The sequence below is a fragment of the Zosterops lateralis genome (genome assembly GCF_965231275.1).
Source record: "Zosterops lateralis genome assembly, chromosome: 1".
NCBI lineage: Eukaryota > Metazoa > Chordata > Aves > Passeriformes > Zosteropidae > Zosterops > Zosterops lateralis.
The window spans coordinates 135,182,898-135,207,834 of record NC_139762.1 but is presented as its reverse complement, the minus strand read 5'-3'; the positions used below and the strand labels follow the sequence as shown (position 1 = coordinate 135,207,834).

General features: G+C 37.9%; 1 protein-coding gene across 1 annotated transcript; it reads left to right on the top strand.

The window, feature by feature from the left end:
• Positions 1-1,907: 1,907 nt before the first annotated feature.
• On the top strand, positions 1,908-23,801 carry EIF3E (eukaryotic translation initiation factor 3 subunit E). The gene is made up of 13 exons (XM_083862042.1): positions 1,908-2,039; positions 3,735-3,849; positions 6,710-6,827; positions 10,004-10,046; positions 10,498-10,602; positions 12,624-12,749; positions 14,176-14,300; positions 14,991-15,117; positions 17,060-17,161; positions 17,833-17,942; positions 22,252-22,354; positions 22,819-22,953; positions 23,640-23,801. Exons 1-13 carry the CDS (start codon positions 1,950-1,952, stop codon positions 23,676-23,678), a joined length of 1,338 nt encoding a protein of 445 aa, XP_083718168.1. The 5' UTR covers positions 1,908-1,949; the 3' UTR covers positions 23,679-23,801.
• The last annotated feature ends 1,136 nt before the right edge of the window (positions 23,802-24,937 follow it).

The window sequence follows — 24,937 nt, the reverse complement described above, 5'->3', positions numbered from 1 at the left end:
TACAGGGAATCACTAAGATGCAATGAAGTCTTACCTCTAAAAACCAGCCTGTCGCATCCTTAACTCTATTGCCTTTACATCTTTCTGTTAAGGTGGGGAGAACATCACTGGCTGCCTGAATAATGGCTTACTAAATGTTATGACCTTCTTATTCCTCACCTCCCGTTTACATTTAAAACAAACCATCCAAGTCTAAAATTAATTATAGTTGTATAGTACTGTACAACTATACAAACTTGCTATTCCACATGAACAGCTCTTGTAGCTACTACAGACACTGTCTGTAGTTATGTGAATCACTAAACAAATTATTATGCCTCTACTGATGAAAGGAAAAGTTTCCTTATGACAAAGTTTTTAGTCATGCTTTATGAGAAGAGATGAGGCTTGACTTACTGAATTCAACTATGTGTCCTGAATGAAAATCACTAGAAATCTTACAAAGTGCAACGGGAAAAGAAACCTTTTATCCTTCTGGTGAGTTAACATGGTGAATCACCGAATCATTTATGTTGGAAAAGATCTCTAGGATCTAGTCCACCATAAATCATGTCCCCAGGTGCCCCATCCACACATTTTCCAAGTATCTCCAGGGATGGGGACTGAAAAACTACCCTGGGCACCCAGTACCAATTCTTCCTTACCACGGCTACAAGAAATATGCAAGTTATCATTGGTATTAGTGGTTCTTCCCTGTTGCTAAACTCAGCAATACATTTCTGCACTTGCTTGGATTTCCCTGTGTAAGCCACTGTGCAGCAGCTCTCCAGCCTTTTTCCATCTCATCTGGCACCTCTCAAGCTCTGGAGAGCTTGGCCAACGTGGACCAATCTTAACAAACTTTTCACTTGGTGGCAAGGACAGCTCAGACCCCTTTTCAGATTCTCATTACCAGATTAGATTTGGATCAAGCCAAGCTCACGCACAAGGCACAAAATTCGGGGGCTGGGCTTCAGGAGATGTTCTGAATTATTAAAAAATGATGGATATTGATCTAATACTAATATTTAACTATGACGGATAAAGACTCTCTAACAGTTTAAGGTTAGAAAGTGTATGTTTATTACGACTCCGAGCAGCGTGTGGGATCGCTCCCAAATACACACCACAATTTACAGATGATCACAGGGTCTTTTATGTACAGGAGTATTGAATACCCAAAACACAAATGCATATTCATAACTCTGGTACCTCCCATTCCCCGCTTCCTATGGTAATTAGCCCAAAAAGCCATCAAGCATGCGTAGTTTGTTCCCTGAAATGGGTCGGTGGTCTTTTTTATAGGGTGGGGTCCCAAAATGATGAAGTAAGATGGGTCTTTTTCTCTTTAATTTTTAAGCTTTGACAGCTGAATCCTGTTTTTTTTCAGGACTGATGTACGATTGTATTGTATTCATGGTGTCTATTGATTATTTAGGATGCAAAAGCCTAGTTTGACAGCTTCTATGATTTATTAGTTCTTTTTATGATTTATTAGTTCTTTCAGTCTGGCTTCTGTTAACAAAAGGGAAGTCTAGCTACCTTACCTCAGCATTATCTATTTGACTAAAGTCTTTAATTCTTCCAAATCAATGCTTCAGTTCACCCCGCCAGAAATGCCCCAGCTCTGTTGAGCCGGGCTGCTCAACTTGGGGCCCAGCATTTCCTCCCGCGCTCCAGGGCCCTGCCCCAGGTGCAGCCCCGCACTCGGACCGGCTCTAGAGCCGCCTGGTGCCCGACGGAGCGGGGGAGAAGGGAAGGCAAAGCAGGAGAAGAGAAGGCAGGGCAGGGAAAGGACTCAGCTACCACCTCCATCCCTGCCCCTCACCGGGGCCATTCCCAGCCCCGACTGATCCCCCGCGGGCCGCAGTGCGCAGGCGCGGGTCCTGGCGCTGGAGGCGGGGCCGCGCAGGCGCAGAGCGCAGAACAGCCGCGCCGCGCCCCTGCCGGCCCTCTTTCCCGGGGCCAAGATGGCGGAGTACGACCTGACCACCCGCATCGCTCACTTCTTGGACCGGCACCTGGTCTTCCCGCTGCTGGAATTCCTCTCCGTCAAGGAGGTGCGTGTCTTTCCGAAGGGTTGGGAGCCGGCTGCGGGAACGGGAAGGCGGCAGGCCCTGCTGCCAGCCGCCGGTGCCTCCCCGGGCCTGGGCGCGCTGCGGCCGGGGCTCCCTCCCGTGGGCCCGGGCTCTGCGTGGGCCGAGCGCGGCCCGTGGGGGATTCGGAGCCTCCGTAGGGCGGAGCTCGGGGCTCCCGTGCCGCCTGAGTTCGGGTGAAGCGTGTGGGGCTGTCCAGGGACAGTATTGCACATGGGACAGGGGCAGAGCCGAGGGGAGGCCGGGGGGAGCCGCTCCTCGGTCGCGCCTCGGCCCCTCGCCTGGGAGGCAGCGCACAATTCCTGCTCTTTCTGCTTCCTTGGATTTGGTGTAGCGTCTTTCCCTCAGGGATATTCGGAGAAAGGGCTCGAAGTCCTCCTTTGCAGCCGCAGTTCTCGGTCCCACAGCGTGGGGGGACACCCTCGGTGGCCCCGCGGTTCTCGGGCTCGGGGCGGTCTGTGCGGGTACGCCAGCGATACTAATCAGTTTTAATTTAAAACCCATGTCATCGCGAAATTATATTGGGAACAAATATAAGTCCCTTCTAGAGTTATCCCTCCTTTGTTTTATGCGTATTTTTAAGTTATGTTGCTATACAAAGAGCCTGGTAATGCTGGAGATATTTCAGGCGAGTGCTTCAGATGCTTTAGGCTAAACTCTCATCACTCTAAACTTTTAAAATGGAAGCGAGACACGTAAAGCTGTGTAAGCTTGGAATTTAAAGTAGGTCTTATTTTGGCCTTCAGAAGGGAACTGATGAACCAACCAGTCGTTCATTGAGACAGCTTGCCCTGACCAGCTGTCGTGCCCTGCATGTGGAGTTTGCTTAATGCCTCAATGTCATCTTGGGGGCATTTTTACATTGGCATTTTTATGTCAGAAGGTTAATTAAACAGTCAGTTTTGTAGTATTAATTTTTAACAACACAGTGTTCAGAGCTGAATTAAACTCGTACAGATTCTGAGGTGTCCCCAAATGGTGTGTGGTGAGTTGTAATTCAGCTCCTGTGCAGATGTGTTTTGAGGGATGCACTGCACTTGGCCCTCGCCTACATCTTCAACACCTAAGAGCAGTTTGCAACTCACTGTTAAATTATGGCGTATGAACTCTAAAAAAAAATTTGAAAACTTTAAAAGTACACTATCCAATTACATAGCTACTCTAAATTTGTTCTTATGCTGTAGACCTAGCATAGTTCAGGTTGGTCTGCACTTCAGATAAATTGTGAGTTTAATCTCGTGCATCTCTTCTGAAATCCACTTTTAAGTTATTTAACTAGTCCTCACTCATTTCAGCATTTTATTTTGTGGAAAGTATTCAGTACTTTGAAAGAAAAGTATGATTAAGGTTTTGTTATTTTTTAAAATATGTATGTAATTCTGCAATAAGAATTATTGTTCTTGTTAAGAAACTAATGTTACTTGACTCCTATTTAGCTTTTGAAGTACCTGCATTTGTAGATAGCAGGAAATATTTGGTATTTTGTCAAGACTGAAAGTGAAGAGAGCTTTTATAAGTACTCTTAATGACAGAGTTGTGAGATTTGATATTTAAAACAATTCAGTTGTGTGGAAGTCCATAAACTGTGCCATAAAAATAATATGTAAATGAAGCTCTTCAACCCTATTCAAATGAATCTGTTAATAATTCCTATTTCAGATATACAATGAAAAAGAGCTGCTTCAAGGAAAACTGGATCTCCTTAGTGATACCAACATGGTGGATTTTGCTATGGATGTGTACAAAAACCTTTATTCCGATGAAATCCCTCATGGTAAGCTGCTTCTTTATATGTAAAACTTGTTTTGCAAACTTCCTGTCTAAAATAATAAACAACTAGTGGAAATTCCTTGTTGCATCCAAAAACTGGAGTACTGTTTGACTTCAGCATTATCAAAAGGATGTGCAGTACTGAGATAAATAGAATGCCCTAATCCTGGGAAGTCTGGGGTTGTTGGTCTGTCAGGAACTTAACCTTTGGGTGACCTCTGAAGTATTTCAGTGCTGATTTAGTAATTTAAAGGTGTAGCATAATTGACTTGCAGTAGCTTTTCAACCATCAAATTAAACACTTGCACAAGGATTTGGTGTTATTTGGTGATTTTTTCTTTAAAGCATCCAGTATATTAAGACTAGAGTTGCATTGTAAATAATTCCATTGATTCCATTGTGGCTGAGTTTTAGACTTTGGAGAGAGAAAGTTTTTTTTGAAAATGTGTTTTTTCCTCAGTTATGTCAATATAAAAATTGCTGCTTCTCTAGAAGAAAATAAATTTAAGATTATAATGAATGTGATCTCTTACTATATTATCCATGGTTTTGATAACTTCTCTGTTTACTGCTTAAATTTCTATCATCTTGAGGAGCATTTGGGAATGGGGAGAAAATTAGATTACTTAGCTTTGTCCAATTTCCATCCTTCATGGGCATCTTCATTTTATGGAGGTTTTTTTTCCCAGTTCTTTTTTTAATGGGTTAGGTGTTTTTGTTTGTTTCTTCCTGACCTAGTCTTTCAATATCCACTGGCTTCCTGTTTCTCCATTTTTTAAATGTTGGGGAATTCCTCACTTTTTTTCTTATCTCCTGGGACTCCAGTCTATTTTGCCTGCATCTTAGGAGGAGAGAGACTTGGGTGCTGTTGACTTCTTCCTCTGGGTCTTGCTCTTTTCAGGCTCTTGAAGCTGCAGGGATGGCCACTGGCCTCTCTGGAAGAGGAGAACTGATAGGGTTATGGACCATTAATAGGGTTATTAGCATTAGGTGTTGTTATGGGCATGTGTGCTCTGACACAGGGGATTTGTAACATGTAATGAGAACCAGGGGGCTTCACTTCTGCAATCTAAGGAACACTTGTAATAAAGCTTCACCTTCAGGTTACTTAGCAGTTCTGCTGATTAAAAAAGTCAGGCTGTATCAAGGCTATGAAAAAAATGTCAAAGCTGAATAGGTATTCCTGTTTCTTTCTCTGCTTCAGCCTTTTTAAACTGTTGAATATTATTGTTATCAGTAATAATTAAGGAGTAAAATACTGAAGAAGTAAACAACACAAGAAATAGCAATTCTAGCAGACTTCAACAAAGTAACCACTCCAAATGTCTTCAGAATTCTGATTATAGCCAATTATTTAAGCAGATTGCCTTAGAGTATAACTTCATAAGGTCACAGCTGCACGAAAGTTAATGAATTTGCTCTGCCTTCATTAAGGACCAGCAATTTCCACACTTGTTTGAACAGAGTAGGAAAAGTACTACATCTCTTAAGATTTTACATCAATAATTTGGCAGGTTTTGGTTGTTTTGTTTGTTCTTAACATAAGCAGAGTCCTTCACACAGAGTCCATTGTTCAGGGTGCTTGCTTGCAGAGCTTCCTATGCAAAGGCCTGAACTTCTGAGATCTCTCTGGTGTCCCCTTCTTGTATCAGCTCTTATCAGAACGTGTGTATGGACAGGTGGTTCTTAGTTGTGGAGTCACTGGTGTCATTACAAGTTCACACTATCCTTTTTTAAGGTTTCACTGTTTAAAGTACTCAAAACTAACTTCACTTACACAGTTATAATTAGAAATGTCCCTGCACAATTTATAGTTGCTTTTGTCTTGTCTTCCATGAGATCAACTTACAATTACACACCCAGGAGATGTCGCAGGAAAACATTTTCATGTCCTTAGTAAGTCAACTGAATGTTTTTCTTTCATCTGTCTCCACTTCCTCTTTTATAATCTCAAGAGTCAACTGAAGGTGGAGATAATTTCTCCTTATTGGAACATTTCCTGTCAGGCAAGTTGTTCTTATATGTAGGTTGGGTCACCATTATGGTGTTATATCCACCTTGGATGTCCTGTCCAAATACCTGTGTACTCAAATCATGAAAGAAATATCGACTGTTCACCGTGGCATTGAGTGTTCTGGTGTGTGCTTCACTTCCACAGTTTCCTGCATTTATCTCCTGGGATTTAGACTTGGCTTCTCTGGTCCCATGTGTTTCTTGGGTCACATAGCCAGGGCGATTTTTCCTTATTTTTGTTTGAACATGTGCACTTTTCTGAATTTTGTTTAAGTCTTCATTTTATTGCATTGCTAGCACTTGGTGAGGAATGTGGGGTCTGTGTAAAATAATCACCCTAAAACTCCTAGTTGAATTTCCTAACAATTTTTCATAAAGGGCTTAATGTTTCCATGAAGCACAGAGTATTCAAAATCATAATTTTGCAGGTTGAGCTGCTTCAAATTTTTCCTGTCAGTTGTTAGTTAAGTATGCTCTAAATGCTCTTTCAGAATCTGATCATCAGTCAGAAGAAAATCAGTCTTCATGGTATCATTGGACTGTTAACTTTTTTGCAAGTTTATTTGGAATAAGTGAATTTAGTTAAAGGTTGTTTCTCCCTTGGAAGCCTGAAGATACTTTGTCTAATGCAGACTCTACTCCAGCTGTACCTGCTCTCTGGTGGCCTCCATACATGTTTGAAGTTTTTACTAAGTTACAGGATGGTTACACACAGCAGGGTTTGACACTTAACTCAGAGGACAGGTGAGGTAGGAATTGGGATGTGTTCAAATGTCAGCGCCATGTAATTACAGGTTGGTCCATGAAAATCTTAAAGCATTATATTAAAGTCTTTTTGTTTGTGTGTTCAGCTTTGCGTGAGAAAAGAACAACTGTTGTTGCACAGCTGAAGCAGCTTCAAGCTGAAACAGAACCTATTGTCAAGATGTTTGAGGATCCAGAGACTACGAGGCAAATGCAGTCCACTAGGTAATTTCTGTCATAATTTGTCAGGATGGCTTGTTGGTACCTCTCAAGTGTTGCTGCTAGGAATGCTTTCTGTGTAGTATCTGCAAGAAAGACATTTTTATTTTCATACAGTATTTAAGGTAGTGCTTGTGGTCAGATAATTGAAATTGCTGGACGCAGTTTGCTGTTCTCAGTGCTTTTCCTTATTGTGCAAAAGACACCTGTTGTTTTTAATCTTTGTGAATCAACTTGGTACAAGTGACAGCCATCATGCAGTGCAGTCCAATCACAGGCACTTTTTTGTTTGGGTTTGATCAGGTTTAGGGTTTTTTGAGGGAAAATACAGGCTGAAACAGTTCATGTTTTCTTTTCTGCCTTCCAGAAAAGATTATGGAGTGTTGTATTACTCTGGGAGGGCTGGTGGATGGGCATCCCTTCAGCCTCAGAGCATGTATTTGTTTAGGTTGTTCTGTTCTTTTCCTGTTCACTTGCTCCACCCCCAAACTGTTCCAACTTGTTGGTGTAAGGCAGTGCTCATAATAGTTTTTTTAAGATGCATGCAATTTCTTTTAAATTTTCTTGGGGGAGTAATTAAAGTAGAATGAGTTTGTCTGCACGTTGTATCTAAGGTCTATCAGTTTCACATGGTTAAGCTTGAATTGGGCTCTGCAGGAAAGAGCTCAGCTGTGGTCACTGAGGAGTAACTGCACCTTCAGCAGAAAGGTGGGCAGGTATTGGTTTGGCACGAATTATTCCTTGTCTCCTTTATACAGGAATCATGGTTACTGCTGTTGTCAATGTGTCTGACAAACTGGATCTCCTCTTCCAGCCTTACCTGCCCTAAAATTTTAAATAGGCCATACTGTATCAGAGAGAGAACCTGTGGCTTAACATGAATTTGAAAGTGAAGCCTGTGCTTGGGTTTACTGTTGGCAAGCTTTATGCATCCACTGATACAGAAGGCTGGACCATTACTTCTGGAATTTCTTAGAAAAGTATTTAATGTACAAACTCTTATTTCTAGTCTGCAGAAATCCTCTCTCTGAATATACCATTGTTTGCCAACAAAACCCTTGAAGAATATGGTCCCTCAAGGGACAGGAGTTTGATTAGAATTTACTCTGTTTCAAATATACACTATAATACTTTTTTTCTTGCCTTTGGTCTTTTTTCCACTCTTTGCATTGTTTTTAGAATTTGTTATAGATTAATTTAGACCTTGGTTGGTGCAGGAATGGTGAGGTACAGTGTATTGTCTCAATGCACCCAGAAAACAAGATGTCAGAAGGAATCATGAAATCTATTAGCTTTGCAGCAGGCCAGGAGAAGTTTATTTTCTATCCTGGTACCACCGGAACATAGTTAAACAATTTCTTAAAAACATTGTTTAAGCTGCCTTTTAATCTGATTTCAGGATGGATGTTCATGTCAGATAATTACACAAAGAAAAGAAATTGCATTTGTTTATGATTCATGATTATGCAAAGCCAGGAGTCGCTTGCTTTTGGAGGTCTACCTTTGAAAGTGAAAGTACCAGTTACTGTGGCAATCGAGCTTGTCTTACAGAGAAGTCTTCCCCCACAACTGTTCAAATCTAATTGAACATATAGAGGTCTTGTCCATTTCTTGCTTCACCTTTAGCCAGTTTTTTAATAATAATTGGCCTAGAAAATGTTACTAAAATACTAGTGTTTTGTGGGAAATGTGCTCTGTTGCTGACTTCTGATTACAGAAGTTGGTCAATAGAATGTACTTCAAATTGGAAATCCCTTGTTTGGGAGCAAGAGTCAATAAGTGCATGGAATATAACTTGCATAATGTTATAGAATATTAGCCCTACTGCTCATCTGCAACAAGTTTTGTTTTAGAGCTGGTATGTGATTTGTCTTTGTAAAATATTTGGAAACTTCACAGCTCAGAAGTTTTGGTTTTGGTTATTGGCTCAGTCTTGGTTCTAATCCAGGTTATTGGGGTTAGAGAGTAATTGGTAGAATTGGGCTGAAATGTGTCCTCTCTGTCTAGACCTGAGTAGTCTGCTGTAGATAGTAGAAAGAAGTTTTGATTCTTTTGGGAATTTGTGCTGGTGATTTTGAAGCTGTATCAAATTCAGATAGCTGCACATTATGGGGACTTTAGATTGTTACTTTTGATCCGTGATGGTACTGTTTGGAATATCCAGCTCTGGGAAATAATGTGTAGAGGAGATTTTGCAGGTAGAAGATCTTTCAAGAATAAGCCAAAACATTTCACTCCTCTAAGCAAGTTGGAGGCGCTTGACTTTAAAATTACAGAGTTATAGTCAGTATTCCTCATCCTTAAAGTATGTTTTACTGGAACAAATCCATGAGATCAGTTAATTGCTTTCAGCGGTAAAACTGAGGATTGTCATTCTTGGCTCACTTGGCAATTTGCCATTTCCCTGTAGAATCTTGTACCATAAGTTCTAATTAAACAGACTCACATTTTTGCAGTCAGTTGATTTCAGAGTAAATGGGAAGATACTCCTTGTATACAGTATCCTTGTCCCAGGGAATTTACAGCTTGCCTCCTGGAGGCTTAAATTTATCTTTGATTTAGGTAATACAGCTTGTTCTTTTAGTATTAATGTTAAATAAAAAACAATCTTCAGGGAAGTGGTCACCTGATCATTGATGTTTGGAACTTACTAGTATGATTATTTTTTATGGTTCTGTGTTTTGCTCATGCTCGTTGTGGTAGAGATATTCTTGTGACCCTGTCTGTCTCAGTGCTAACAGTAGGATAAGCTTTGTTTCTACTTTTACTAACTTTAGTCTTTGGTATTTTTCCCATCTCTTGTTAAAATCAAGGTTGTCTAGAGTAATTCCTCTGAAATTGGAACATGAGAGTGGGAAGAGCTCTAATTCAGAATTTAAGTTTCATACTGAAAACTAAGGATGTTATCAAATTTAAAACAACTTTCCACTCTTTCCTAACTGTAGTTATTGTTGCAGGTGGCATTCATTACTTACAATTAGAATAATTTTAAGATTTTTGAAATTACATGACAGTAATAGATGACTGCAGCTGCTTTTGAACAAGTGGAGGAATGTTAATTTAAATTCATGCTCTTTTTTTTTTTTTTGTTTTACCTTTAAAATTGTGTTGCAGTGTGTAGTGTTGCATGGTGGCACTCAGTTTATTTTGTACAAACAGTGCTTTCTATCCTTTTATTATAGAGATGGGCGCATGCTGTTTGACTATTTAGCAGAGAAGCATGGGGTAAGTGCTGGAGCTGCTGGAATTCAGCTCTGTGTCCACCCAACCTCCCTCACAGCTGGCAGTATTTTCACCAAGTGTGGCCTAGCATTGTGTCCTGTACCCTGTCAGTGGAGCTAACAGCTAGAATTCCTAGTACTAACATATTTAAGGCTTTGAGCTTTTAGTTTTTCACAAACAAACAAAAAAGCTGAAACTTAATGCTGTCTACACCTGTGTAACTTAGGTGTGCTTTACTTTGTAATGCAAGATTTCACCTTTTTCCAGTATTGGTATAGACTTTCATTCCATGGCACGGATTATACTATATAATAGTTTTCTATTATCTTTTCCTATATACAATGTCTTTTGCAAAGCTACAGATTTCAAATCTTATTCTACTATTAAAATTGACTTGGGACATTGTGTCTTTTTTTCCCTAATGAATAAAAGGTTTTATTGTATTCCTTTTCAGTTTAGGCAGGAGTACCTAGATACACTCTACAGGTATGCAAAATTCCAGTATGAGTGTGGTAACTACTCAGGAGCTGCAGAATATCTCTACTTCTTTAGGGTTCTGGTAAGTTTTGATTGGTTGTTGGTTTGGGGTTTATTTTTTTGGTTTGTTTGTTTGGTCTTATTTTCAATGAAATACTGAAACCAGTAAAATGTCCATATTCATTCTTAGCATATAATACTTCATAGCTTTTTGAGGCAATTACTGTATGCCAAAGTTTACAGTTATGGTTAATAATCATCACTATTGCTCAGCAGTTCTGTTATTTTCAAGTAGAACTCAGAATTGTTCTTTACATTTGTATGTCTTGTAACATTTAGTTATAGAATGCAATTAAATGAATACTTGTTTTTAAGAATATTTGATTTTGTGCACTGATGTAGTCAACAGCAGTGAAAAGCTTGCAGGTGGATTGAATGTAATTGGTGGTAATGGTGAACTGCCAGCTTCTTATCTGAACGCTCATCTGTCCTCTCTTGAATTCTGTGATGGATTTAGGAGTATAAGTCATCTCCCTATGAAATGTAGACAGCTCAGATGATAAATGTAGAACCAGATCCATCGTCTCTGAAGCAACTCTTTTCATCTTGTTGTAATTCATATCATTTGTTACTGGTGGGAGTGAATTTTGAGAATAAAGATTTGATGTCTTGTAAGAACCTCAGCACAGTAAATTTATTGTTGGTGGTCAGTGAATGTGCTGCTTTACTAACAAATGGAAATTTAAGGTAACTACTTGAAAATCCAGATAATGTAGCTGGAGCAGCTGCAGTACCTAAAAGCAGTTATTGTGAATAGCTACCTCTAATTAAGTGATTTGGAACCAGCACAGAGCATGTGAACCTTCTCAACTCAGTATTTACTGAACTGGCACCTGTATTGCCTGGAAGATACACAGTTTGTGAGTCAGTATCTCAGAGATTTGTGCAGTGATTGCTGAAAACATGTAGTGGTTCATACCTTGATGCTTTTTCCTTGCTAGTTTCTATTCTCATCTAAAAGTAATCTTAACTCTCTGAAATACTGCTAGAGTAAACCACAAAAATTTCTGTAATTCACTGTAATTAAAGAAGAAAAATTGGAAAATGTATCTTTAACCAGACAAAGGGCCTCAAGTACAAATGAGTTGAATTATTAGTATAAATTTTGATGCTAAAGCTGACTTTCAGTGTTATAGGTTCCTTTTATATGCCAAGAAGGGAAATGAAAGTTACATATGTAGGTTTGTGGGTGACTGTCCTTAATTCTTTGTCATTTTTCTGGGCATAACATTATGTTCTTGTATGTCGAGTAACCTCAAAATATGAAGTACTGATTTTGTGCTGATAATAGCTTAATATAAGGCTTTTGTTACTAATTCTGATGGGAGAAGATTTGTTTAAAAGCCATGTGTGATGAAACATAGTCTGTGAAAGAACTATTGTAACCAGTCTGAGAACAGAATTTGACAGTGTGAATGACACGGTGCAACTCATTCCTGGGTAAAACTAACAGCTTGACCTTAGGGCTGCCCTTCCAGGAAACAGTTTCACTGCTGCAAAGTTGCAGTTCCACTGAACATTTCTGTAACAAGGACACTTCTGGGCAAGGCATTATAGCAGGGAGAGTTTGGAATGCTAGCTTTTTGAAGGTGGTTACCTACTGTTACGAATTCTTCAGGAACCTGCCTTGTAATAACCTTGTTTTACTAGTTTAGATGCATGTTTGTATGTAAGAACAAAAAAAGAAAATCCAAAATGAATTTGGAACCAATGTGTCATCTGGTGCTCAGCCACTTTTTTTCTTTTTTTAACTTCAACTGCAGCAGCATGGATCTTTGTCTTACTTTGACAGGATTTCCTAGCTCCTGCTTAGGAAATTTTACTACTGTTTTGTTTTTCTGTGCCTAAACTCTTTTTCTGGAAAAAACAAAAACCAACCCAAAAAAACCCCCCACACTTAATTTGGAGAGTTAGGACTATGCAAAATTGATATCTTGTAAATGAAAAATACTGCCAGAAAATATCCTTTGTAATTTTAAAAGTAAATAATAATTTTTTAACAAAATACTAAGAGCGTGACTTTATTGCTGTTGTTGAACATAGGTTCCAGCAACAGACAGAAATGCTTTGAGTTCTCTCTGGGGAAAACTGGCATCTGAAATCCTGATGCAGAATTGGGATGCTGCCATGGAAGATCTCACAAGACTAAAGGAGACAATAGATAACAATGTAAGTAAAGTCTTGGACATATTAGCAAGGTGAGAGGTTAGAGATGCCAGTACTCAAGTTTTATTATAAATCAATTGCAGTCTTGTTTAGGAGTAGGTTACCACCTTTTCATTTGATACTTTCTTATTGGCAGTGGGAGAGCCAAAGGATGCTCATGAAGAAATAATGAAACATTCTTTTTCAAATTTCTTGCCTCTTAACACTTTCTCATCTATATTTTCAAATACATTTCCAGTAAACAAATCTTAAGGATGTGTTTTAGGGCAAGATATTGTTGTGTGAAATTGCTGCCTAAATTTCAGATACTTGTACTACTCAATTTCTGGAAAGAATAAAATGTATGTAAATAAACCATGGTATCTCATGAAGACAGTGCTTTTGACAGAAAACACAAGACAGCTTGTATCTGGAAACAGTTTTCAGCTAATTCAGCTATCTTGACAAAACTCTCTTGAGTTCAGAGGAACTTCAGGGAGAGTGGGGCTGCAGTACTAATTCAGAGCAACTGATGAGATTAGGGACCTCTCAGTCTTCTTCTTTGCTTGTGGAGCTTCACTGGCCATATCAGAAATGTGAAAGTTTTATTCTCATGAATAAGAATCTTGATAAACCAGTGTTTTTCTGTCCCCTAGTCTTTCTTTATGTGACAGATAGTTAGTTTTAACGAATTTTCTTCTATAATTTGTCATTATGATTCTGTGTGGTTATAATAGACAGTTTGATTTGTTCATTAGGCCCCCAAGAGTTTTTTAGGATAGATTCAAAGCAGTTTGATGTGCTCTTTGGAATGAGGATTACTAGCCTATCAGTTCATCCTCAGTGGGTTGTTTTGCAGTCTGTTTAAAGTGCTGTTGAAATTTGGAGCTAATATGGGTACTTGGAGCCTGAACCCTCCTGATAATGTTTGTCCATTATCAGCACGTTTAAATGAAGGTAATTACATTTCTCTTTTTTTGACTGAAAGTGATTATAGAGATTCATCATTGTCTGAGGGTCTATGACAAAAAAAATCTTGCACAGATTTAGAAAGGAAGTAGAACAGAAAAGGTGAAAAAGACAAGTAGTTACTCAGATCACAGCTGAAGAGGGAATACAAGAAACAAAATTCAGAATTAAGAAGGGAAATAACTTAGGTTAGTATGGTGGTCTTGGAGAGCTAAAATCTCTGCTCTTGCCATTAAAAAAATGCAAATTTTAGGAAACAGTTTGGAGGTTAATTTTGGAAAATTTATCTTGCTTACAACTTTCAGTAGACTATCATTGAGGTGACAAAAAAGCTGGAAGTCAAACTCAGCCTGCGAGTGATGACAGTTAAAAAGAGCTGATGCAAAATAGCAAAGTTTTGAGCAATTACAGATTTCCATGTGTTAGTATTCAAGTAAACTTTTTGTTGTGTTTGACTTGAACCAATGTTATGTTTTCCTAGTCTGTCAGCTCTCCACTGCAGTCTCTTCAGCAAAGGACATGGCTCATCCACTGGTCTTTGTTTGTGTTTTTTAATCATCCTAAAGGGAGAGACAACATCATTGACCTTTTTCTCTATCAGCCACAGTAAGTTGTGTTGTACTATTTGGGGGTCTTTAAATCAAATTGGGGGCCAATGATGAATATGCAAGCTTGCTGGGCTTAGGGCTGCAGAGTAAGGTATAGTTCTACTCTGATTTTGTAAAAAGCTATTAAAAAGGATTCTTGAGGGAAATCACAGACTAAAAATGAAATTTGAAACACTGTATCTATTTGTGAGAGGATTGACTTATGTGTAGATTTAGCAGTGTATGTTGCTCTCCTTTGGATGCTCTCTGATTGCTCAATACCTTTCTTACACTGTGGCACCCAAAACTGCACCTGATACCGAAGTGCTGCAGAGCAGAGCGGGGCAGTGCCCTCCCTTGCCCAGCTGGTGATTCTGGCTGTGATGTCCACCAAGACACAGCTGGCCCTCCTGCCTGCCAGGACACTGTGACTCATTCAACTTGTTGACCAGGACCCCCAAGATCCCTTTTCTGCTCTCCAGCCTCTCATTCCCCAGTCTGTGCATAGATCCAGTGTTGCCCTGTTCCAGATGTAGAATCTGACACTTGCCCTTGTTAATACAGCTGGTGTTTGTCCAGCCCTCTGATTTCTTTGTCAGATCTCTCTGCAGGGCCTCTCTGCCTTTGAGGAACAGCTCCTCCCATTTTAGGGTCATCAGCAAACATGAGCATACCCTTGAGTTCTGAATCTTGTGTTTTTTCTTTCTAGATATCTCAATGCAATTCAGACAATGTGCCCACATATCCTCAGATATCTGACTACTGCAGTGATAACAAATAAGGATGTTCGTAAACGTAGGCAAGTGCTGAAAGATCTAGTCAAGGTTATTCAGCAGGTAAGGACTGATGGTGTGGTATTTTTTGCCCCTTTTCTAAGGAGACTTCATGATAACTTTCTTCTGGTAATATACCTGGGTTGAGATTTGAGATATTTTGGTACTTGTTTTTGTCAGTGAAAGTTTTTACTGAAGTAAAATGTGTGTCAGTCAGGGGGAGGATGGAATATTTTTTCTCCTTTTGTATATATGAGCACTGTATGTACACATACATGCAGTAGAGTTCTTACTTTCTCTGTTACTAAATGCTGAAAATTCAGTGAGATGTGAAATGGCTTTGGATCTGGTTCATCTTTTCCAACTATCTGTACAATAAGTTGTTGTATGAATAAGGGTTCTTTCTTATATTTCAAAACCACTGAATTGTGTGTGTTGATTTGAGTTCACCTACATTCTCTTGAAAATGGTTCTGTTGTCACAGTCACATGAGAATGGAGATAGAGAGAAGAGCAATAAAAGGGTTGCTTGATAGCAATCAATGGTGTTATGGCCCAGATTTTTATCTGAAATCATCAAGCCACTTGTATACAAACCAATGCACTTCAAACACTTGGTCATGGTTTGAGTAATAAGCATTGTATCTGTGTATATGTATGTAAATGTGACAATACAGTTATTATAGGCTACCAATCAATTATAACTACTTTTCAAGTATTTGGGAAATTATCTGTGCAAAGCAGTCAATGCAAAGATCAAATTTTAACCACAGCTTAATCTGTTTTTAAGCATTAGTGTTCACAAAAAGTAGCATAAGCAATAAATCAGTGGTGTTATGACTCATCTTTTATCTTTATCTAAAATCTGATTGCAACATTGAGCTTCTAATACAATATGAATTTCTAAAAGTAAGTGACGTTACAACTTCTTGCTTTTGTTTAATTTTGCACACCATTAGGATACTCCTTTTAAAAATACCAACTTGGGCTTTGGTTTTGAAATCACCTATCAGATTTCTTAGTACACTCCTACTCTGTATATGACTTATGATACTAAATGATGATGTGGTAGAGGTTTTATAGGTTTCAAATTTATGTGATGCTGCTCTAGTAGCAGTAAAAGGTTGTTTATACTTGCAACATCTCTGGAGGTATTGAACTGATAGGTAAGAAGTTTGTTGCTTATTGAAATTGAGAAGCTCATTCTAAGACTATTTTGCAAGTGTAATTGTGATGTGAAAAACACGTATAAAACTGAATTTTAAACCTAAGTAATATGATTGTAAATACAGTTCTTTGGGGAAGGAAAAAAAATAACTTTGATCCATAAAGAAAAATATCTCTCTTACAAATTCCCTTTATCTGTTGATCTTACTGTATGCTAAAGCAGGTATTGATACATATTGATTTAAGGTGTCTTAAAATCTGCATTAGAAACACTCAAGGGGATGTTTATTACATCTGAATTTACACAATTTTATATAGATGTAGTGTTGTCTCTGCCTGGTTACTGAGAAAGTTGAGTAACTTCTGTAATGCCAAAATAAATTGAAGTAGTTTGTGTATAGAAAGTAGCAATTTTTTTAGCTGTGTTGTCCATGAAAATCCAATAACCATTCAGTTTAAAGTATGAAGGATTTGGTGTTGGAGTCATCTTTGAAATCAGGATTTAGGAAGACTGTTCTATCATATTTTATGAAATTTGGAGGCTTGATACAGAGACAGCTCTGGTCTCTTGACTCTTTCCTAACCCAAAGATTGCAGCATTAAATGCTGAAGGTGAAACTGCACTTCTGGTTGTTTAACCAGATTACTGGGAGGAAGCACATTTCTGTAATTTTTATAAGAGGAGTTAGGAAGTTCAGCTTTTTTTTAAGGTGATATGTGAACTTGTTTCCACTATTAATTTTTATTTTTTTTCTAAGACTATAAGGAATACTTGAGAGACCACAGGGCCTTGATTTCTAATATTGTTCCTAATTTTTTTTCTTTTTTTTTTTTGACAGGAGTCCTACACATACAGGGACCCTATCACAGAGTTTGTGGAATGCTTGTATGTTAACTTTGATTTTGATGGAGCACAGAAGAAGCTGAGAGAATGTGAAACAGTAAGACTTAAAATATTTATAAGACTCCTTTTCTTTTAAGTAAAGACCTCTAAAATTCACAGTGGGCTGCTAATTTGTTTAAAATGGTGTTGGATTCCATTGCCAGTGTTTTCTGATCAGCTTTAATTTGTGGTTGGGTGGTGTTGGGTTTTTTGACAACTCATTTTGTAACACTTAAATGTGACTTACTGTTAAGGATCTAGGTTTAATGTTATAATAATGTTATATTTTAGAAGTTCTAGATGGAGAAGCAAATAGATAATCATGCATTTGGCTGAGCTCCAGGTTTTCCATTAAAGTTTGACAAATGCTTGAAGAAAAGCTTAGATTTGCCTTTTGTTGTGAAAGATGAGTGGGGAGTCAAATTTTATATTGAAAGGATCTTCAGTAGATAGGACAGCAGTAGAGTTTGACCTTCAGTCGTGTTACAGCCCTACTCTCTTCTTGAGTCAGACCTCAGTGATCATGGTTGTTTGCAATTTAAATTTAGTAAGATGCTGAACAATGAAACAGTGAGAAGTATTGCTAATCTACAGCTTTTTCACCACATCTTCAAACATGGCAATAATGTTTCTAGGTATACTGTGGGCTGCTCTTAGTTATTGGCAGTATCTGCCAGTATATTTCTACTCATGTTTTCTCTCATGTTCCCTTTCTGGTTACACTTGCAGGTGCTTGTGAATGATTTCTTCTTGGTGGCCTGCCTGGAGGACTTCATTGAGAACGCCCGTCTCTTTATATTTGAGACCTTCTGTCGCATCCATCAGTGCATCAGCATTGGGTAAGAGAATGTCTTCATTCCTCAGCTCAGAGAATCACTCATGGGGGGCAGGTTGACAGACAGGGCAGGCTTGAGGAGGTATTCAGTTGTCAGGTAAAATCCTAACTGAAATCTCATTTGGATAGTATTCTTTCTAGTTTTAGAACTCTGATGTGATGTACTTGAATTACAATTATATTTCAGAGTTTAATTTATTGTGTTTAACTTCAAAACAATCTCTCTCTACCACCCCTAGCCAACTCCCTCCCAAACAAGCAGTACTTTCAAGCTAAAACTACGATGGTTTAAAGTGGGATCTCTACTGGATTTAATGGGAACTTTCATACCCAGTGTCACCAAAGTCCTGCTGACTTCATTTGGACCTCAATTCTACATTGTGAACTAGAGTGTTAATATTAAGTAAATACAAACTGCACATACAGTAATTGCTTAAATTTCTTTTTATTTGGTGGTACAGATACCCATGTTTGTCTTATAGGTATGTTCTTTGAAATTTATTAAATCACATTGCTTTTTTCATTAATTAAATAGAAAACAATGGATTTTATTCCCTGTGGCACAAATCGATTCAGCTGTAAGAATTGTTCTTAGCAAATATTATTTATTCAGATTTATTTTATAAATGCAAACTTTTCAAATTAATCAACTCTGATGCCTCTTGTATATATATTTTAAAAAAATGGGAAGATATTATGTATGCTTGAGATCTATTTCCACTTGGCCTTTGCCCACATTTCCCATATTCCCACACCCTTAAATTAAAAAGGAAAAAGTGAAGTGAAAAACTCTGAATGCTATAAAAATCTCACTGATGGAGAGCAGTGCAGAGGTCCTTGAGACAGCAGAAATGAAGGCTGTTGAATTGATCAAGTTCAATGGAGTCTTGTTACTACCTTATGTCCAGGGCAAATGTGTTCATCTAGTCCTCTGAGGAAAGGATTTAATACCACCTGATTTCAAGGGAAAGGATTTGAGAGAAAATTGTCTTAAAACTGCAAACTTCTTGGAGGGATTGCTTTTTTAATGGATAGGTATAGTTAGAAAAAGGACTGATTCTTATTACTTCTAATCTTTAGTCGCTGGGTGACATGGTTGTCTTCAATGCCTTTGGAAAATATTTTTTTTAACCTTTCTATCAGCTTAAAATAGTCAATGGCTTTGATGTAAAAGGGAGACAGTGAATTTGAGTATTTTGGTCAGCTGTGGTGTATTGGGTTTAAGCATATAGTCCTAATAGTAAATGCTCACATGTTGTGAGCAGAGCTTTTCCATACTTAATATTTGTTTTTATAAGAGGGCTAATGCTTCGTCTAAAATCACTTTAAGCAGAGTACTGCATGCTTGGGCATAAAGGGGGTGTGAACAAGTACTTGGAAAAAGAACCCCAGTACATATAACGCTCCTAAGGATGAGTTTCTGGGGAATATAAAGCCCAATAGTGTCTTGCTCTTTCTTACAAATTCTTTTTAGCTGTATGAATAATGCACACATTCAAGCACAAGTTTTCAATGAAACTAGGTGTTTAAGCTCTTTTAACTAGAGACTAGATGTCTTTCTAAGAAATCTCCTCTTACATGACTCCAGTCAATGAGCAAAGACTCCACAATGTGTATGTTAAGAATTTTTCAAGTCTTGTATCAAAAGATATTGATAAACTGTGGGCAACATACCAGTGTTTCATTAAGGCAAAAGTAGCAAGCTTTATCAAATTTTGTGGTAGGTGATTGCCATTTATTTATTTTTTAATTAAAAAAAAAAGGATTTTATTACTTATAGTAATAGTTCATATTTTTTTGTGCTGTGTGTGATATTTCAACTTTAAGTATGATAAAAAATACTGTAGTTGGCTGTCCTTGTTATGTGTGAGTGATTCCTAAATATTGGTAGCCTGGTCCTTTCTTTATAAGCATTATAGTGTTTTCTGAGGCTAGTGATAGATTTGGAGTGGAGACATTTATGTCAGAATGACATGGATATTTCAACTACATACTCCTACGTTAATTGCACATGGAGTCAGTCGTCAGTAATGAGGTGCTTCTCAGTAGGTCATTGTGCTGTTAATGATGGATATCAGCCTTAAATTTCTTTGCAGCTGTAACAATCATATTTGGGCTGATTAAATTAGGTACGTAAGTATTCCTAAGTGTATTTCAGAGCTGCTTTTGAAGAAATTAGCCAGTTGAAAAGAATGTTTGTCTGAGACATAGTTCTTGCATTTCTTTGTTCCCAAGTGATTTTCACTGATAATCCTGGATGGAAAAACTAGATGGTTGTAACACAGTGCTTGATGAGTACTGCTTAGCTATTTAGAATGAATTTGAAAACAGTGGGAAATTTGCTATTCCTTATACTAAATAAAAATAAATGCCTGTTTAATTTTTTATCTACTTAGATCTGCTAGGTAGCTGACATTTTTCCAAAGGAGATAGTTACTTTATCAGTTGTAATTTAATGTTTACACGTCCTAAATCACCCCGTGGTTGGTTTGCTGTTTGAAATATGTTTAATAGGGAGTGATAGATGAAGCTAATTCTGTTTTAGTTAGTTTGATATGCCTGTATTTAATTTGAGAGTGAATATGCGTCATTTTTCTTTTGTACTGCACACACAAGAAAGCTTTATATAAGATGGGCTTCTTCATATATGAACATGTGGAGAATTCAGTAAGCTTGCCTTTTAAGTAAATGAAAACTTAAATAACAGTAGCCCTAGCATGACCCAAATAAGTGAATTCCTTATAAAACTGGAGGACAGATATGATTTAAAAAATTATTTTTGCAACTGTTTTGGCAAAACTGCCATTTGAAATGAACTGTAACTCAAAATGGTTAACCATTATTTAAATTTTAATAGTATTTAATTATAATTGACTTAATTTTTATTGAACTATAACAGGAATCTTTATAAACAGTGGTAACTTATAATACAACTGGTTGCATCCTTTCATTAATTAATGGTGTTAATATGTATTTGTAAATCTAAGTGTGTCACTGTTTACTTCAACTGTCAAACTTGTATCAGGCTAAGCTGCATTTTATATCTTGAGAGTTCTAAATACGTGTTCTGACTGTGATAGGAGAGTAGTAGTGTTTGTTACAGAATTGTAATCAGGACACATCTTCTGTGCATTTGCTCTGGAAGGATGGAGAATACTTTTTTGGCCATGTGTGTTACCTTACCAGGAAAATACCTCTATGGTGTACATCCATGCACTTTGGGTGGTCCTGGCTGCTTCAGTGTAGGCCACAAGGAGACTCTTAACAGGGAATCTACTTGCCACAAGTGCTGGAGGAAAGTCATCTCATGTCAAACATGCAATGAAGTTCTAGGTTTATTAATAGAGTTGTTCTTTATTCACTAAAATATAGTTGCTACCTGATAATGTCAGTTGTTTAATACTAAAATTTAAAATAATCATCAAGAAGCAAATCACTTTTTCAGGTGGAGAAAAAGATGTTTAGGCAAGATTCTGTAAAATGGTGAGAAACTGACCTCTTGTGCAACTCAGCATAACCAGCTGGCTTTTTAGTCCTGCCAGTAGCCCTTACCTCATGTTTGTTACCTTGGCCTGAAAGCTGATGGAAGAGTGAGCGTTACAAATGCCCTGCGTGAGCCAACTGCCAGCAGGAAGCTAAAGGAGTTAGCTGGAAAGCCACAGGAAACACTATTAGGAGGAATTATTCCTGGACAAGAGTGCTTGCTTGATTAAGAATTTTCCTTTCTCTGCTCTCCCCCACCTTCCTTCCTTGAAATTGCAGGTTTTAGCATAGCGTATCTGTCATATCTTCTGTACCAAGCTCTGTCTCATGGGCCTTGTTCCTGAACTTTCGAGTGATGTTTTCTTGTGAAACATTTTTTTGACTGCTGATTTCATTTAAATGAGGATAAAAGCAAATCCGAGCTTTTTTTTTAATAATAGTGGTGGTGGTTTTATGTTAATAGTGAAATTACTTATAATGACAATTTTTCCAAGAATGTTTGTGTAGATAAGGCTTAATAGGAACATAGGAAAATCGTGCAGGTCAAGATTTTAAAGCAATATGGTGTAGTTCAGAATGAGTAAGTATATGCTTTGGGATATGAATTTCTTATTTGCAGTGGGGGTGGGAGATGTGCAGGAGAGCATATATGTAATTTTTAAAGTCATTTCAGTCAAGTGAAAGTAAGCTTCCCAACTATGCAGTGTTTATTGAATCCTGGACTGTGCCATATTTTGTATTGGTTTTACTTGAATTCTGTAGTCCCTCATTATGTTTACCAACATCAGAGAGATTCTATTTTGGCATTTAATACGTTGGTTATGTTTTAGTATGTTGGCAGATAAACTGAACATGACTCCTGAAGAAGCGGAAAGATGGATTGTCAATCTGATTCGCAATGCACGATTGGATGCCAAATTGGATTCAAAGCTGGTAAGACTGTACACAGAATCATGGAATGGTTTTTGTTGAAGGACCTTAAAGACAGTCTGGTTACAACCCCCTGCAGGGACACCTCCCACTATACCAGATTGCTCAGAGCCTCATCCTGCCTGCCCTTGAGTACTTCCAGGGATGCAGCACCCACAGTTTTTCTGGGCAACCCGTTCCACCCTCATAGTAGTCTAATCTAAACCTGCTGTCTTTCAGTTCAAAGCCAGATGGATCCAAGTGAATTTGTTGAGTTTTTCATTAAATTTCTTTTACTTCATGAGCAAAGAAAAACAATAGAAATCAAAACGTTCTGTTCCTGGATAAACTGTAGTGGATTTCATTTATTATGTTTTGCTCTTGTCTGTAAGATGATCTGTGAAAGTTCTGAAAGCAGAGTATAACATTCAAGATCCTTGCATGCTGAGCAATTGTTTTAAATTTGTTCTATCTTTGCTGGGTTTTAGGGCCATGTAGTCATGGGCAACAATGCAGTCTCACCTTATCAACAGGTGATTGAAAAGACCAAAAGCCTGTCCTTTCGTAGTCAAATGTTGGCTATGAACATTGAGAAGAAACTGAACCAGAGTGGTAGATCTGAGGTCGGTATAAGTTATGTTTTTCTGAATTCTTTCTGTCTTTTTTTTTATGAGAGATAAATCTAAGTATAATTCTTAATCTATGCCTGAATTGACCAGATATACCTACTCCTAGTTCTAATACTAGGAATTACATTGCAAAAGACTTAGTTTGTCATGGTGAGAATTAGACAGTGGTCCTTGCTTTCTTTTAGCTTTTCTCTTCATCATTACTTTATTTTGTTGCATAACTGTTTCTGTCATTTGCTGCTCTGCTTCCTTTTAAATGGTCTCCTTCACCACCAGGAAAGGGCAGATTATGAAGTTTGACACTTATAAAAGTAGTTATAATACTTTTTCCAAGAGAATTGTACTCTAAAGTAGTGTAGATGTATATGTGGTATTGAAAGGAGAATGAATGGTGTTTAAGATTGGAACATGGAGGAAGAATTGTGCAAAACCCTGACTATAAAACCCATTTTGTGAAATTCTAGAAATGTAATTAAGTCCTTTACAGGTTTAAGTAGAACCAGTGTAAATGAGAAAGTTGGCAAGATCATCTGGTTTTACTTCCCTCCCCATTAACACATTAACAACATTCTCACTTCATGTCCATATACAGTATTAGAACTGTTAAAATTAATGTGTTACAAATTTCAGTAAGTATTGGGTAATATAGTAATTTCTTCTGATCTTTATTCATTTTTTAGGCACCTAACTGGGCTACTCAGGACTCTGGATTCTATTGAAAGACTTCTACATTGGGGACAAATCTGTTTATTTGACTAAAAAGCACATAAATATGTAACCTTTCTGAGAAAAGTAATTATGTGTTAGAGCTAATGGTATTTGAATAAAATTGGCTACTTTTATCGGTCTGTGTGTGTTTGATTTAAATAGATTCTTATGTTTTATAAGGACTTATTAACATCACAGTATTCTACTGTACTTTTGATCACATCTTGCAAAATTTAGGATATCAGTTGTGTTAGGTTTGTTTGTACCAAAGAATGCTTTTGTTTTGAGGGCTCTCTGAGTTTGGAAGCAGGGATTTATAGATTTTTATTACCTATTGCAAATGTTGCATTTTAAAAAAAATTAGAAGTGTGTGGTGCAAACAAATAGACCATGTTTGAGCATGTGCTCAAGCCAAAATCTTTTTTTGCACTTCCATGTGTTTGTTGCAGGAGAAGCTTGGAAGAGTGAAGGCATATGTAGCCAGTATCTTTTATGAGACCTAACGTAGCCCATGTGTAGAACAATTTGAGTAGACCTCTTGTGTTCATGCTTCAGAATTTTTCCTGTTTGAAATCACATTTCTAATCTTGTCCTGTGTTGTAAACTTTCTGGAGTTTTTTTAGGTGGGAGGGAGGATTACAAAAGGCCTGACGAGTGAACTGCATATGATTTAAAACTTCCATTCTGAAACTTGAAGTTCTTAAGATTAATGATGCAAACATAAGGGAACAGAACTCTAGTTTCAACTGTTGGGAATTTGGAGGGGGTTTGTAAGTTTCTGGGGTTTTCAACTACTGTTTCACACTTGTCTGGATTGCCTTAGTACCTTTGCACTGCAGAATATGCCTTAGTATCTTTAAGAGAAAATCACAGATCCTTTTTCTGAGTTCTGCCAAGTGTAGTGGCTGATCGCTGAGGCGAGGGTGGATGTTGGAAAGGAAGAGGCACTATCACTGCATACTGTTTTGTGTTCAAGTTTGAGGGAAACACCAATAACTCACCTTCATCTTGTTCCAGCTGTGTGCCTGTTTCCCTGTTAGCCCTTTAAGTTCTGGGATTCATCTACGTGTGTAAAGCTGTTTTAGCTTGCCAAAACTCCTGCTTACTGTCTGGAATTATGTGTTGCCTGGGAAAGGAGAAACAGTTTAATGATAATCAGCCTTAGGGCTAAGACCAGTTTTTACTATTGTGTTCAGTCCCTTCAGTGGGAAGATTCATAAGACAAAGTCTTCAAGCTGTGTGGAGACAGGATAAGTGGCAATGGGCACAA

Coding starts and splice junctions, on each gene's coding strand:
- EIF3E (XM_083862042.1), top strand. CDS start 1,950: ATGGCGGAGTACGACCTGACCACCCGCATCGCTCACTTCTTGGACCGG. Junction 14,301..14,990: donor CTTTTTCTCTATCAGCCACA/GTAAGTTGTGTT, acceptor TTTTCTTTCTAG/ATATCTCAATGCAATTCAGA. Junction 22,355..22,818: donor CCAAATTGGATTCAAAGCTG/GTAAGACTGTAC, acceptor GCTGGGTTTTAG/GGCCATGTAGTCATGGGCAA.